Genomic DNA, 17,154 nt, shown 5'->3' with positions numbered 1-17,154 from the left:
TTTTTTTTTTTTTTTCATTTTTGTGACCGGGTTTCGAAGTGGAGTTACTGGATAGCGTGAATTATCCGAGTCCGCACCCCATTCACGCCCGTCAAAAAAAAAAAAAAATTGAAATAAAAAAATACTATACTAGGTGTAAAATAATGTGTAGTAAACGAATATGAAGAAAAAGAAATTTCGCCGACGAACGGGGAAGTGGTGAGAAAACTCGGAACATCCCCGATGTGAATTTTCCGATTAGCCTCTCTTTCGCCGCGCATTTTTTTTTTTTTTTTTCATATTCATGTACTACACATTATTATTTTTTCTTTCTTTCTTTTGCTCGGGTCAAACACTTTAGTCTCACCGAAATCCGTAGTTATACCATTATCATTATTATTATTAATATAACTTAAGAGCAAATCCTTGTCGACTTACCTCTTTTATCAGTATCTCATTAACAACAGGACAACATTAATTAATGCGGTATTCTTCAATCGGTTTCCTTTCATTCTACTAATTAATTGCGCCGCTTTACTCTCATTTTATAAAATAACTGACTTTATATCACATTTAACAGTCGGTCATACGATTTCATAGGAAACAAATCAACATTTCAGTTTGGAAATCATTATTTAAGACGATGAAGCGACTGGTAATTAATAACCGTGATTAATATTTTCCACGGTACGAGGTTGAAGTGTTGTAGAGGTTATTTCCCTTCATATGATTGTATTCCACCAATTCTCCAATAGATGGCTCTGCTGACTGGCTGCCTTTGTCCCATTTCGTCAATAGCTTTACATTGAAGTATTTTCAAATTTCCACTAAGTTACTTGAACAAAGTGTATTCCTATATTCTACTACAAAACATTAGCCACTAAAGTAGTAACCAGGCTCAGAATAGTTATTTTAATTGACAGGGTTTCTCACATCAATTGTCTGTTTCAGCATGGTTTCTAGTTCAGGAAGAACTTCCTAATACCAAACAATTTACAGAGTGCATTAGGTGTTTTTACGAGCCATCAGCACCGGTGCTTTTAACGTGGGAACCACCCAAAGTATAGCTTTTCATGTGATACCGTCACCAGTGCTTTTATCTGGCACCAACACCTGTGCTCTTCACATAGCGTCATAACCAGTGCTTTTTATAAGAGTCCAGCACCAAGGCCTTTTACATGACAAAAGCAGCACGTCTCCTTACATGGCACCAGCACCAGTGCTTTTGCTATGAAAATAGCACTGACATGATCTCCAAGAACCTTGCAAGACAAAAAAAACGTACAACTGGGAGTGACGGAATCAGTATTTAAAGAATGAGACTTGTGCCAGTTGAGAAATTTAAAGTATAGAGGAGTCAGTGTCTAGATATAGATTAACAAAACACAAAATGTTTAGTCTAACTTTTTATTCATTATTCTTTTTTAAGAAATTCCTCAAAATTCAACCGCAGGAATTTTCAGTAATCAAGTTATCTCATAGTCAATATTTTTACGGATGACAAATTTGATGATGAGGAAAAAAAAAGTCTTTTAGCAGGAAAAATAAAATTAATTGTTTTATAAACATTGCCTTTGATTCACTTACACTTGTGAATACCTAAATGTGAATGCATGTGCGTTTTTTTGGGGAGAATGGTTTACCACAGATGTCACATTGACAAACTTTTCCCAAAAATAATTAGCACAGGTATTGGAATATTATGGCTTCTTTTTTGTATGCGTCCACTTGTGTTTAGTTAAGGTACCACTTTGAGTGAATGATTTACCGCACACATCACAATGATATGGCTTCTCTCCTGTATGAACACGTTTGTGACTAGTTAAACCGCTATTTCTAAAAAATGATTCACCACAGATATCACACTGATGTGGTTTTCCTTCAGTATGAATACGTATATGATAAGTCAACTGACTATTATAGAAGAATGATTTACCACAGATATCACAATGGTATGGATTCTCTCCTGTATGAATACTTTTGTGACAAGTTAAAATGCTATTTCGAGAAAACGATTTACCACAAATAGCACAATAATATGGTTTTTCTCCAGTATGAATACGTTTGTGACGACTCAAATGACTACTGGAAGAAAATGAGTTACCACAAATATCACAATGATATGGCTTCTCTCCTGTATGTGTATGTTTGTGTTTAGTCAAATCTCCACTTCGAGAGAATGATTTATCACAGATATCACAATGATATGGTTTTTCTCCTGTATGAATATGCTTGTGACAAGTCAAATAATTATTTGTAGAGAATGATTTACCACAAATATCACAATTATATGGCTTCTCTCCAGTATGAATACGTTTGTGACGAATCAAATTACTATTTTCAGAGAATGATTTACCACAAATATCACAATGATATGGCTTCTCTCCTGTATGTGTATGCTTGTGTTTATTCAAGTCACTACTTTCAGGAAATGATTTACCACAGATATCACAATGATATGGTTTTCCTCCAGTATGAATATATTTGTGACGAGTCAAATGTTTCTTTTCCGGGAATGATTTACCACAAATATCACAATGATATGGCTTCTCTCCAGTATGTGTATATTTGTGTCTAGTCAAGTCCCCACTCTGAGAGAATGATTTACCACAGATATCACAATGATATGGCTTTTCTCCAGTATGAATACGCTTGTGACAAATCAGTTGACTATTCGTAGAGAATGATTTACCACAAGTGTCACAATGATATGGCTTCTCTCCTGTATGTGTAAGTTTGTGTTTAGTCAAGGCACCACTTTCAGGGAATGATTTACCACAGATATTACAATGATATGGCTTCTCTCCTGTATGTGTACGCTTGTGTATAGTCAAGTGACCACTTTGAGAGAATGATTTACCACAGGTATTACAGTGATATGGTTTCTCTGCTGCATCAGGGTTTTTGCGTTTGGTTAAATGATTCATTATGAGAGAATAACTTATTGTACATATAACAATGAAAGAGTCTTTTACATTTCTCTGAATATGTTTTATATAAAGAGGTTGATGTATTGATGAATGCTCCTTATAAATATATCATCTTTCTGTAGTCAATAAAAGTTGATAAAAATATCAATGGCACATCTGAACGATGTAATTTCTTTCTTGTGAACAGGATGTAATATTCTGAAATAGAAAAAGAAACAGTCAGATAAAGAAGACAGTTAAATGACATAGTAATTCAACTTTGGAAATATTTTTTTCTACTCTAGGCACACAGCCCAAAATTCTTATATATGAATGTATACACAAATACACAACCCCCGCCCTTCTCTTTCTCTCACACATGCCCATTTCATCTGATGTTCGAGTTTATATATGTGTGCGTGCACGTGTACACGCACACATGCGTGTGGGGTGTTCCACAATCATCATTTCACAGGATCCGAAAACTCAACGTTAACACCCGGTCACAAAATTTAATTTCTCTTTTCATATTCGTTTACTACATGTTGTTGTACATCTATTGCACTATTTTTTTGTTTTTTTTTTTTGCTCGAGTCAAACACCTTTGTTGTAAGAGAAAACCAAAACAGAAAAAAGATTTATACAACATAAAAATTTCGCAGAGCTGTTGCACGAAGACACATTATTATCTGCTTAAATTTAACTCATCGTGATCCGTAGGTAACTAGAACAGTTGATCTGACAACCATAAGTGATCTCCCTAGTTCAGTTAAACACTTATTAAATTTAAAGTACACCTAACATTTTGGAACTACCGTTAATCCACCAAATCTTTTATCTATATACTTTATGATCACATGCAACACTCAATTCCGGAGTGTTTTTAAAACAGATCTAACACAACGAAGTATATTCTTCCAACGTTGTTCTGTGTTTTCACTTCAATATGATTATTGTAACTTCGAAGGGCTCACAAAATCCGACAGTATACTGGCTCTTACAGTTCAAATTCCATCAAGGTCGTCTTTGTCTGCCCCTTTCGGAATTGATACAATAAGAAGCAGTAGAGCACCGGAGTCCATGGTGGCAGGACTAACGCCCTCCCGCCAAATTTCAAACCGTGTGCCTAAAGTACACAACATTATCATCATCATCATTTTATTAACCCAGAAAGTATTCTAAGTCCTCAGTTCAAAAACGGCCGAGGTCAACTTTGTCTTTTATTTCATTCAAGAAAATCTGGGTTCTCTTTAACCGACATTCCGCTCGCATCAAAGATTGCTGGCCCTGGGACAAAGTTTGAAATCAATCCAATTATTAATATAACCTAAGAGCAAATCCTTCTCAACTGACCGTTTTATCAATGTCTCATAAACAACAGAACGGTACTATTCAAGAAGAGTGGAGCCCAGTGTCCGCACTCGCGCATCCGCAATAGCGAGTCGTGCCTAGTCGATCCTACGACTACTTTTCTAAACAAAGTAAATAATTTTTTTTAAACAAAGTAAATAAATTATACACTACCTGTTTTTGGTGAAGAGTCCATTAAAAAGTCGGTCTTTCAAAATCTACTGGTTGTTCAATGGTATCAGTACAAGTAACTATCTTTTGCGTAACCCCTACCAAATTGGTGGACTTGGGCACATCGTAGAAACAGATGAATCTATGATGTGCAAATACAACGGAGGATGGGATAGAGAGGATTAGAATAGGTTTTTAGTGTTTGTACCTGACCGTTCTTCTGAAACTCTTCTTCCACTTATTAAAAAACTTTATGAAACCAATTCTGATTGTTGAAGTGCGTACAATGGGATTACTGAAATAGATGTGACACCAAAATACACCCTGGAAGAACGTAAAACGACGTTTTAAGAGTAAGATGGGGAAGATTCAAAAAAAGAAAATTTATTTGCTTTGTTTAAAAATAAAAAAAAAACCCTCATACATGTTTTGCGCATTTGCGCTAGATGGTCGTTGTAGGATCGACTAGTCGCGACTATCTAGCGCGGATTTGCGCGTGCGAGTGCGCGCGCCTGGACCGCTTTGCTTAAATAAAACCCAACAGGACAACATTAATTAATGTGGTTTTCTTCAATCGGTTTCCTTTCATTCTACTAATTAATTGCGCCGCTTTACTCTCATTTCATAAAATAACTGACTTTATATCACATGTAACAGTCGGTCATAGGATTTCATAGGAAACAAATAAAACAAGCAAATATGTTTCCCTATGTTTCACCTAGAGGTGAACATAATTCTATTATTTACATCGTTATCAGTAGCATTATTAACATCAAAGTCAATGTTTGCCGACTTACCGTATTCAGATATAAACAACGATCAAATGACTGGTAATTTAATCACCGTAATTAATATTTCCAATGGTACGAGGTTGAAGTGTTGTGGAGGTTATTTCCCTTTATATGATTGTATTCCGCCAATTCTCCAATAGATGGCTCTGCTGACTGGCTGCATTTGTCCCATTTCGTCAATAGCTTCAGATTGAAGTTTTTTCAAATTTCTACCAAGTTATTTGAATAAAGTGTATTCATATATTCTACTACAAAACGTTACCCGTTTAAGTAGGAATGCTCAGAATAGTTATTTTAATCGATAGGGTTTCTCTCTCTCGAATTTCCCATTGTGTGTGGTACCATCACCAGAGCTTTCTAAAAGGCAACCTCACTTGTAGAAGTTTTTTCACATGGTACAATTGCTAGTTGTTTTTACCTGGCATCAGCACCTGTGCTCATTACATAGCACCATGGGACTAGCACCAAAATCTCTTTACATGGCACCAGCACTACTGCTGTCTTCCTAGCACCAGTGCTTTTTATTTGACAACAGCACTGACAGATTAACCAAGTGCCTAGCAAAACAAAAATTCCCACAATTGGCAGTGGAGAAAATAGTATTGAAGGAGTGTGATTTGTGCCAGTTGAGAGATTTAAGGTATAGAGGAGTCAGTGTTTAGATATAGAATAACAAAACAAACACAAAATGGTTACAGTATAACTTTTTATTCCTTATTCTTTATTAACAAATTCCTCAAAATCCAAGAGCAGGCATATTCATTCAGTAATCAAGTTATTTCAGAGTCGATATGTTTACAGATCACGACAACTTCAGGTTCACATTGACAGTAAAAAAGCTGATGATGGAAAAAAAAATCCTTGACTTTTAGCAGACAGAATAGTCTTAATTGTTGATGTAATAAACTTTGACACTGATGCAGCTAGACCTGTTCGGTGAACACCCACATGTGTATGGATGTGGCTTTTTTGAGAAAATGATTTGCCATAAATGTCACACTAACATGGCTTTGCTCATGTAGGAATGCATTTATGTACGTTTAAGTTAGGTCTATGAGGGAATGAGTTACCACAGATATGACCATGACATAGTTCCTCTCTTGTATAAACATGTTTGTGTATAGTTAAAACACCATTTTCAGAAACTGAATTACCACAGATTTGCAATGTTATGGCTTCTCTTCAGTATGTATCAGTTTGTGTTTAGTTAAGGCACTCATTTGCAGAAATGATTCACCACAGGTATCACAGTGATATGGCTTCTCTCTTGTATGTGTCCGTTTGTGTCTAGTCAAGGCACTGGTTTGAGGAAATGATTTACCACAGATATCACAGTGATATGGCCTCTCTCCTGTATGAATGCGTTTGTGATTAGTCAAGTGACTATTACAAGAGAATGATTTACCACAGATATCACACTGATATGGTTTCTCTCCTGTATGAGTACGTTTGTGTTTATTTATGATACTATTTTGAGAAAATGATTTACCACAGATATCACAGTGATACGGCTTCTCACCTGTATGAATACGTTTGTGCCTTTTCAAATAACTGGCATCACATAATTGTTTACCACAGATATCACACTGATATGGCTTCTCTCCCGTATGTGTACGGCTGTGTTTAGTTAAGGAATATCTTTCAGAGAATGTTTTACCACAGGTATCACAATGATATGGCTTCTCACCTGTATGAATACGTTTGTGCGTTTTCAAGTGACTGGTGTAGGAAAAGCTTTTACCGCAGATATCACACTGATATGGCTTCTCTCCTGTATGTGTACGTCTGTGTTTAGTTAAGGAAGATCTTTCAGTGAATGATTTACCACAGGTATCACAGTGATATGGTTTTTGCCCTGTATGAATGAATTTGTGAGTAGTCAAACTACCATTTTGAGAAAATGATTTACCACAGATATCGCAATGGTATGGCTTCTCTCCTGTATGTATATGTTTGTGTCTAGTTAAGTGAAATCTAACAGAGAAGGATTTACCACAGACATCACACTGATATGGCTTCTCTCCTGTGTGTGTACGTCTGTGTTTAGTTAAGGAATGTCTTTCAGAGAATGAGTTACCACAGATATCACAATGGTATGGCCTCTCTCCTGTATGTGTATGTTTGTGTATAGTTAAGCTAAATCTAACAGAGAATGATTTACCACAGATATCACAGTGATATGGCTTTAGGCCTGTATGACTGAATCTGTGAGTATTCAAATTACAATTTTTAATGAATGATTTACCACAGATATCACAATGGTATGGCTTCTCTTCTGAATGTGTATGCTTGTGTGTAGTTAAGCTACATCTAACAGAAAATGATTTACCACAAATGTTACAGTGATATGGCTTCTCACCTGTGTGAACACGTTTATGTGTTTTCAAGTTACAAGATTCAGAAAACGATTGACCACAGATGTTGCAATGATACGGCTTCTCTCCTGTATGTGTACGCTTGTGTTTAGTCAAGTAAATCCTTTGAGAGAATGTTTTGCCACAGATATTACAGTGATATGGCATCTCTCCTGTATCAGGGTTTTTTGGTTTAGTTAAATTATTCATTATAGGAGAAGAATTTGTCATTTCTATGAATAAGTTTGTGTCCAGTTGATCTACTATTTCCAAGGAATAATTTTCTGCTGTTTCTTTCATCTGTGATGTTAATTATTATCTAAAACAGCAATGTAAATTGTCAACTCCTTTGTAACGTTATCTAAGCTTAATTAACCGGTAAATTAACCTTCTAGATAGCACAGATGAAAAAATGTAGCTGTTAATTCCATTTTACAGAAGAAATATTTCAGCATTGTTTGTCATAGATTGAATTTATATAAAGAAGTTGATTTATTGATGAATGCTCCTTATAAATATATTGTCTTCCTTTTACTCAATGTAAGTTGATAAAAATATCAAATGCACATCCGATGTAAGAAATTTCTTTTATACCAACATGATGTGATATTCTGAAATAATACAAGAAAACCTTAAGATATTGAGGAAATAGAACAAAACAGTAAATCAACATAGCAAGTATTACAACAACAATATTCTCATAGTTTCAAGGCTTGCATGGTTCACAGTTTATGGAGGCAGATTTTACTTGTTCTGACCCAGTAGAGGTAAGAAATTATTATGGTTCACTGATATATTTTCTCATCATGTCTGTAATAGATTTGTGACTATTCAGTGGTAAAAACTGCTTCTTGAAGGCAGTTTTCTCTTGTGTTTAAATGAACACTATTTTATATTGAGAATATATATAAATATATGACGATTGGCACCCATTCCAACGTCGTCTCCTTCATTGGACACTAAACTCAGCTTGCGAAGACCTGTTGGGGCAAGCGAAAGCGAAATTGTGATGGCACCTGTGCCCAGCGTCGCCTTCCTGGCACTTGTGCCGGTGGCACGTGTAAAGACATTCGAACGAGATCGTTGCCAGTGCCACTGGACTGGCTCCTGTGCAGGTGGCACATAAAATACACCATCTTGAGCGTGGCTGTTGCCAGTACCGCCTGACTGGCCTTCGTGCTGGTGGCACGTAAAAGCACCCAACTGTAGAAACTCTGCCAAATCAGATTGGAGCCTTGTGTAGCCATCTGGTTCACCAGTCCTCAGTCAAATCGTTCAACCCATGCTAGCATGGAAAGCAGACGTTAAAAGATGATGATGATGTATATATATATATATAATTGTAAAAGACAAGGAAATATATTTCCCCATTCAACATTATTATTCATTATTTCGTATTTGATCTTCGTAAAATCGAATTTGTTTTAGTTTAAATTTCATTTCGTCTCTATTAGTATGTCTTGCGGAGACACCCTCCAGCTCCCCGTTTTATTGTGAATTCCAACGAAATACTTACAGCTCAGCAGATAATCAATGAAAGCTATACAATTACGACACTGGTTTGATCTTTCTTCTCACATTCAGCTACTTGTTTTGCTTGGTGTACTCGCCGTGGATTGTCGAACAATTTTCAAATGTGTCCAAGGGCGAACCTCTATTCAAAATAACTCGATATTTTTCTCACTTTTTACTCGTTGTTCGTATTGTGGTCCACTTATCATTACTAAATATTTTATGAAAATAAACTTCTTGGATCTCTATGATTTTACGAACATCAAATAGGAAATTATACTTCTAACACATATATATATATCTATATCTAATCATTACAGCCTTAAAATAAATCTTTGTCAACTTACCGTATTCTTATATGTCAGTGCCCGATAGTAATTCACCATTAATATACAACTTTTCCACTGCTATAGAAGTTATTCCCCTTTAAACGATTAAATTTCCCCGATTCTCCACATGATGGCGCTACTTACTGGCTGAATTCGCTTCATTGGTTTTCTTTGCCTAATTATTTCTCTCTCGGTTTCATCCGAACATTCACTCTTTTACTTGTTTCAGTCATTTGACTGTGGCCATGCTGCAGCACAGCTGTGGAGAACTTTTAGTTTAATGAATCCACCTCAGAACTGGGGTTTTTTTTTTAAAGCCTGGAAAGTTCGTGTCGATTTTTAAAAGAGAAAGGTCAATAAATACTTTATATATATATATATATATATATGCACACACGCACACACATATATATATTCATATATTTATGTATATATATACCTCATCCTCATCGGTTAACGTCCGCTTCCCATGCTGGCATGGGTTGGACAATTTGACTGAGGGCTGGCACACCACAAGGCTGCTGAAGTTTCCAGTCTGATCTGGCAATGTTTCTACAGCTGGATGCCCTTCCTAACGCCAACCACTCCAAGAGTGTAGTGGGTGTTTTTACGTGCAACCAGCATGAGGACCAGTTAGGCCGCACACAAATGGTACTTCTTTACGTGCCACTGGCACGAGAAACAGTCAGTGGGCCTGGCAATGATCACGCTCCAATGGTGCTTTTAATGTTCCACTGGCATGGGTGCCAATCAGGCGGTACTATCATCGACCACATCACCAATTTCACTTGTCTCAACAGGTCTTTGCAAACATTGTTTATTGTCCAATGATTGAAGGGTACTCTTAAATGGGCTGGTTAAACAGCACTGGCAAAAGCCATGGTTACGGTCTCACTTGGCTTGTCAGGTCTTCTCAAGCACACCATATAAGCATTGCATTTGATAGAGTAATCTGAATACTAAAAGGGGGGGGGTTAAGAAAAGGGAGCAGTCGGGCAAAGAAATAAAGAAAATACAGGATAAGGTGTCCTGTGCAACAATTTAACGAAACACTTGCAAACAGATCTGAACTCATCAACTCCCAATCCACAAGCTGGGTGTTAGTGTAGTTCAGTCTGTTGGGTCATTCCATCAAGAACCAAATAAGGAGTGTCTGTGTAGCTGCTTGAAACAACAGCTAAATCTCTTTCAATTCACATCCAACTAACTTAAAAAACGTAGGATATAATAATTCTGCTTAATCTTGTTGGTGTTATTAATGTGGCAGGCTAGCATGATTTTGACTGCACCAGGCAAAATGCTTAGAAGTTTTTCATCCATCTTTGTGTTCTGAGTTCAAATTCTACTGAGGTAAACTTTGCCTTTCATCCTTTCGGAGTCGATAAAAGAATTTTTGGAATGCAGTCATTTCCCATTTGAAAAACATGTCCTCTCCATCTGAACTAAATTCTCATCAACATGCTTTGGATACTGGAGATATCACATTTTCCTAAGATTTTTACACTTAATGTCTTACCTTGCCATTTCGTTGCATATGTGAGATCGTTGCCAGTGCCCCTGGACTGGCTCTTGTGCGGGTGGCACATAAAATGCACCATTTTTTTAGCGTGGCCGTTGCCAGTACCGCCTGATTGGCCTTTGTGCGGGTGACACATAAAAGCACCCACTACACTCGGAGTGGTTGGCATTAGGAAGGGCATCCAACTGTAGAAACTCTGCCAAATCAGATTGGAGCCTGGTGTAGCCATCTGGTTTCACCAGTCCTCAGTCAAATCATCCAACCCATGCTAGCATGGAAAGCGGACGTTAAACGATGATGATGATGTGCAAACACCATGTTTGAAAAATTTCAAGATACTTTTTATTTCTCTGTAGAAGGGAGTCCATGCTTCTGCCCCATATAAAAATATGCTAAAAATACAAGAAATGTATACAGCGTGTTCACACACACACACACATATGCATATCAAATTAAATACACAACCGGAAGGGCTACTATTAGTTTCATGCTACTACAATGCTTGAACAGGCATATTTATAAAATACGCCATGTATCTGAAGGGCAAACAGCCAAAGAAACCAAGCCAAATATGAGTGGAACCTGGGGCAGCACTCATGTCACATCCTACCCATACCTGCAAAGAAAATGGATGATGATAATGAAAACAACAAAGACAAAAGCAATGTCACTTAAAACTTTTATTCATTATTCCCATTCTTTTATTCTCTCAGAACAAATTTCTCCAAAATTCAGCACAATCATCTTCAGAAATCAAAGTCATTGCTCTGTTAATATATTTCCATATATAAAGCGGACGTTAAACGACGACGACGACATGATATTAAGGTTGATATTCATCAATTTCATATTGCCATTCATGAACTTGAAGTTAATAACGTTAAGCTTAAAAGGGAAAATCCTTGTCTTTTAGCAAACAAAATATTCATAATTGTCCTGTTGTAATAAATTTTGATATTAATAATGTTACACTTGTGTATGATTAGTCAAATGTCTACTTAAGTGACCGTTTTGAGAGAATGATTTACCACAGATATCACAATGATATGGTTTCTCTCCTGTATGAATACGTTTGTGACTAGTTAAAGTGCTATTCTTAGAAAATGATTTACCACAGATATCACACTGATATGGTTTTTCTCCAGTATGAATACGTTTGTGACAGGTTAAAGTACCATTATGAGAAAATGATTTACTACAGATATCACACTGATATCGTTTTTCCCCAATATGGATACGTTTATGACGAGTCAGTTTGCTATTTTCAGAAAATGATTTACCACAGATATTACAATGAAATGCTTTCTCTCCTGTATGTGTAAGCTTGTGTTTAATCAACTCACCATTTTGAGTGAAACATTTGCCACAGATATTACAATGATATGGCTTCTCTCCTGTATGAAGACGTTTGTGACAAGTTAAAGTGCTTTTCTTAGTAAATGATTTACCACAGATATCACAATGATATGGTTTTTCCCCAGTATGAATGCGTTTATGAATATTCAAACGATTATTTAGAGAGAATGATTTACCGCAGATATCACACTGATATGGCTTCTCTACCGTATGTGTATGGCTGTGCTTAGTTAAGGAAGATCTTTCAGAGAATGATTTACCACAGGTATCACAGTCATATGGTTTTTGCCCTGTATGAATGAATTTGTGAGTAGTCAAATTAGCATTTTTAGAAAATGATTTACCACAGACATCGCAATGGTATGGCCTCACTCCTGTATGAGTACATTTGTGTTTATTTATGGTATTACTTTCAGAAAATGATTTACCACAGATATCACACTGATATGGCTTCTCTCCTGTGTGTGTACGTCTGTGTTGAGTTAAAGAAGATCCTCCAGAATATGAGTTACCACAAATATCACAATGGTATGGTTTCTCTCCTGTATGAGTACGTTTGTGTCTAGTTTCATTACTCTTTTCAGAAAATGATTTACCACAGATATCACACTGATATGGTTTCTCTCCTGTGTGTGTACGTCTGTGTTTAGTTAAGGAAGATGTCTCAGAGAATGAGTTACCACAGATATCACAATGATATGGCTTCTCTCCTGTATGAGTACGTTTGTGTTTATTTACGTTACTCTTTCGAGATATTGATTTACCACAGATATCACAATGGTATGGCCTCTCTCCTGTATGTGTATGTTTGTGTATAGTTAAGCTAAATCTAACAGAGAATGATTTACCACAGATATCACAATGGTATGGCTTCTCTTCTGAATGTGTATGCTTGTGTGTAGTTAAGCTACATCTAACAGAAAATGATTTACCACAAATGTTACAGTGATATGGCTTCTTACCAGTGTGAACACGTTTGTGACGAGTTAATTCATTAAATTGAGAGAATGACTTATCACAGATATCACACTGATATGGTTTTTCCCCAGTATGGATATGTTTATGACGAGTCAGTTTGCTATTTTCAGAAAATGATTTACCACAGATGTTACAATGATATGGCTTCTCTCCTGTGTGTATACGTTTGTGACTAGTTAAAGAGCTATTCTTAGTAAATGATTTACCACAGATATCACACTGATATGGTTTTTCCCCAGTATGAATAAGTATATGATTAGTCAAATGACTACTTCTAGAAAATGATTGACCACAGATACTGCAATGATATGGCTTCTCTCCTGTATGTATAGGTTTGTGTTTAGCCAAGTGACCACTTTCAGAGAATGATTTACCACATATATTGCAATGATATGGCTTCTCTCCTGTATGTGTACGTTTGTGTGTAGTCAAGGTATAACTTTGAGAGAATGATTTACCACAGATATCACAATGATATGGCTTCTCTCCTGTATGTGTACGTTTGTGTGTAGTCACGGCACCACTTCGAGAGAATGATTTACCACAGATATCACAACGATATGGCTTCTCTCCTGTATGTGTACGCATATGACGAGTCAAGGTACCATTTTCAGAGAATGATTTACCACAGACATCACAGTGATATGGTTTCTCTCCTGAGTGAGTACTTTGTTGACTAGTTAAAACATCATTTTCAGAAAATGATTTACCATGGATATGAGAATGATATGGCCTCACTCCTGCATCAGTATTTTTTGGTTTATCTAAATTATTCATTATGAGAGAATAATTTGTCATACCATATCACAATGATAGTGTTTTTTTCATTTCTATGAATGTTTGTGTTAAGTTGTGTCACAATTGTCAGAGAATAATTTAATGTTATATTTCTTTCATCAGTGATCTCATTTAAAATCTAAAACAGAAGATATAATCTTTTGTAAAATTATTAAATGTTAATTAACCTGTAAATTGATCATCGCCTTTACATTCCAGACAGTGAAGACAAGTAAATGTTGCTGTTAATTTGCATTGTCCAGAAGAAATACTTTCCCATCAATTGTCGAAGACTTTATTTATATAAAGAGCTTGATGTATTGATGAATGTGGCTTATAAATGTATGCTCTTCTTTTAATCGATGAACATCAATAAAAATATCAGACACACATCTGAATGAAGAAATTTCTTTTACGCCAACATGGTGTGATATTCTGAAATACGAAAAGAAGCAGTAAGATAAAGAGAATCCTTAAAAGACATAGTAATTCAACATTGCAAATGTCATCCATTTGCATGGGTCAGAATCCATTGAGGCACTGAAAGTTTTACATTCTGTATATAGATGAAGCATTTCTACATTTCTCTAAATACTTACAACATCGTAATTCAACATTCTCTTTTACTTGTTTCAGTCATTTGACTGCGGCCATGCTGGAGCACCGTCTTTAGTCAAGGAAATCGACCCCAGGACTTATTCTTTGTAAGCCTAGTACTTATTCTATAGGTCTCTTTTTGCCGAACCGCTAAGTTACGGGGACGTAAACACACCAGCATCGGTTGTCAAGCGATGGTGGAGGGAGACACACAAACACACATACATATATATATATATACATATATATATATACATATATACGACGGGCTTCTTTCAGTTTCCGTCTACCAAATCCACTCAGAAGGCTTTGGTCGGCCCGAGGCTATAGTAGAAGACACTTGCCCAAGGTGCCACGCAGTGGGACTAAACCCGGAACCATGTGGTTGGTAAGCAAGCTACTTACCACACAGCCACTCCTGTAAATTAAACAACATCAATTGTCATCCAGCCGTAGAAACCCTGCCAAAGCAGACAGTCATGCTTGGTGCAGTCCTGTGTCTTACCAGCTTTTACATGATTACCGTAACTTCGAAGGGTTTATTATATAATTCTATTATTTACTGCCAGAAGCGTTAGCAAGCCGGACAAAACGCCTAACATCAATTCGTCCGTCTTTACTCTGGAAGTTCAAACTCCACCGAGGTCCACTTCACCTTTCGAGGTAAATAACTACAAAGCTGTAGAGCACTAGGATACATGTAACTGATTTATTCCCTTCCGCCAAATGTCAGGCCTTGTGCCTAAATTAGAAAAGATTACCATTATTGTTATTGTATTCATCCGTAAAGGAATGAAAGGCAGAGTACACCTCGGCAGAAAATCATGAATTCAAATAGGAGCGAGTTCGACTTTGCTTCTCATTAAATGCTGGGTTCCATGTAATCGACTTCCTGCTCGCCCTGGGCCAAAATTTGAAACCATCAACATCATTACTAATATCAATATAACCTTAAAGTAAACGTTTGTCAACTTACCGTTTTATCAGTGCTTCATAAACAACAGGCCAGCATTAATTAATGTGGTAGTCTCTAATCGTTTTCCTCTCAATTTTACTAATTATGCTACGTTACTCTCATTTATATCACATGTAATATTCGATCATACGTTTTCGTAAGCAACAGATCGATATTTCAGTTTAGAAGTTATTATTTAAGACGAGAAAATGGCTATTACATTATTATCGTTCTAACCATTATCACCTTAAAGTATATCATTGTTAATTTATCGTATTCAGATACAATCAGCAACTCAGTGACCAGTAATTAAAAACCTTAATTCATTATTTAAATGGTACGTGTTTCAAGTGTTGTAGCAGTTCTTCCCTTTATATGATTGTATATTTTTAAATTCTCCAATAGATGGCTCTACTAACTGGTTGGATTCATTTCAGTGTTGTACTTTGTTTCATTCTGTGAGAGTGGAGGCGCAATGGCCCAGTGGTTAGGGCAGCGGACTCGCGGTCATAGGATCGCAGTTTCGATTCCCAAACCGGGCGTTGTGAGTGTTTATTGAGCGAAAACACCTAAAAGCTCCACGATGCTCCGGCAGGGGATGGTGGCGAACCCTGCTGTACTCTTCCACCACAACTTTCTCTCACTCTTACTTCCTGTTTCTGGTGTGCCTGTAATTCAAAGGGTCAGCCTTGTCACACTGTGTCACGCTGAATATCCCCGAGAACAACGTTAAGGGTACACGTGTCTGTGGAGTGCTCAGCCACTTGCACGATAATTTCACGAGCAGGCTGTTCCGTTGAACGGATCAACTGGAACCCTCGACGTCGTTAAGCGACGGAGAGCCAAGGAAGAATGTCGAACTACATGGACCAATGAGAGTAGAGTAATGAGTGGAAACAAAACCAGATTGTAATAGAAAACATGATATTCCATCAACTCCCACTTGTTCTGTCATTTGGAATCATGTATATTTTGGAAATAAAGGCTGGAACCCTCGACGTCGTATAATAGTTTACTTGGACCGTTTTTTGAAATGCTGTAGAATTTGTTTCCCTTTACATCATTGTATTTCTTCTATTCTGCAATAGATGGCAGCACTGACTCGTCAGGCTTGTCATGTAGCTTCTACAACACTTCTAACTGCAACTAAATTATTAATTAGTGCATTTAATTACCGATCACTGAGTCGCTGTTTATATCTGAATACGGTAAGTTGACAAAGATTTACTTTAAGGCCGTAAACGTGATAACAGGTAGTGTATAATTTACTCTTTTACTTCGTTTCAGTCACTTGGCTGCGGCCATGCTGGAGCAAGGCCTTTATAGTCAACCAGATCGACCCCCAGAGCTTATTCTTTGCAAGCCTAGTACTTATTCTATCGTTCTCCTTTTTGCCGAACCGCTAAGTTACGGGGACGCAAACACACCAGCATCGGTTGTCAAGCGACGCTGGGGCGACAAACAAACATACACACACACACACGTATATATATTATTATTATTAAAAGAATTCATTTAACATATACGTTTTACTCCATTTACTAAATTTATATATATATATATATATATATATATAT

General features: G+C 36.7%; 4 protein-coding genes and 1 pseudogene across 6 annotated transcripts in view; 1 reads left to right on the top strand and 4 right to left on the bottom strand.

Moving 5' to 3' along the window:
• Positions 1–5,200, bottom strand: part of LOC128251256 (zinc finger protein 836-like) — an 8,193-nt gene extending 2,993 nt beyond the window's left edge. The window contains exons 1-2 of the mRNA XM_052978032.1: positions 4,413–5,200; positions 2,186–3,107 (exon numbers count right to left, since the gene is read on the bottom strand). Of these exons, the coding sequence (XP_052833992.1) occupies positions 2,186–2,906 (721 nt within the window). The 5' untranslated portion in view covers positions 2,907–3,107; positions 4,413–5,200. The remainder of the gene's footprint in view (positions 1–2,185; positions 3,108–4,412) is intronic.
• The window catches only part of LOC106880326 (zinc finger protein 665-like), a 13,414-nt gene extending 3,825 nt beyond the window's left edge, over positions 1–9,589 (bottom strand). The window contains exons 1-2 of one of the 2 annotated variants that reach the window (XM_052978013.1): positions 9,414–9,589; positions 5,207–8,165 (exon numbers count right to left, since the gene is read on the bottom strand). In XM_052978013.1, coding sequence (XP_052833973.1) covers positions 6,370–7,854 — 1,485 coding nt within the window. In that variant the 5' untranslated portion in view covers positions 7,855–8,165; positions 9,414–9,589 and the 3' untranslated portion in view covers positions 5,207–6,369. Of the gene's footprint in view, positions 1–5,206; positions 8,166–9,070; positions 9,363–9,413 lie in introns of those variants that run through there. The other variant, XM_052978014.1, reaches the window with a different exon arrangement.
• LOC106880332 (zinc finger protein 665-like) overlaps positions 1–17,154 on the bottom strand; it is a 55,538-nt pseudogene that overhangs the window by 28,892 nt on the left and 9,492 nt on the right.
• Positions 11,577–16,005, bottom strand: LOC106880325 (zinc finger protein 91). Its single transcript, XM_052978008.1, has 2 exons — positions 15,599–16,005; positions 11,577–14,460 (listed from the first exon to the last, which is right to left on the bottom strand). The coding sequence occupies exon 2, from the start codon at positions 14,044–14,046 to the stop codon at positions 11,881–11,883; it is 2,166 nt and encodes a 721-aa protein (XP_052833968.1). The 5' UTR covers positions 14,047–14,460; positions 15,599–16,005; the 3' UTR covers positions 11,577–11,880.
• Positions 15,020–17,154, top strand: part of LOC106880333 (zinc finger protein 135) — a 5,649-nt gene continuing 3,514 nt past the window's right edge. Inside the window, exon 1 of one of the 2 annotated variants that reach the window (XM_052978017.1) lies at positions 15,020–15,285. The gene's annotated coding sequence lies outside the window, so the exon portion shown is untranslated. Of the gene's footprint in view, positions 15,286–16,680; positions 16,786–17,154 lie in introns of those variants that run through there. The other variant, XM_014930211.2, reaches the window with a different exon arrangement.

This window comes from Octopus bimaculoides, chromosome 29 (genome assembly GCF_001194135.2).
Source record: "Octopus bimaculoides isolate UCB-OBI-ISO-001 chromosome 29, ASM119413v2, whole genome shotgun sequence".
NCBI classification, from domain to species: Eukaryota; Metazoa; Mollusca; class Cephalopoda; order Octopoda; family Octopodidae; genus Octopus; species Octopus bimaculoides.
Note: the sequence above shows the minus strand (reverse complement) of the source record. Positions and strands in the feature narration are given on the sequence as shown.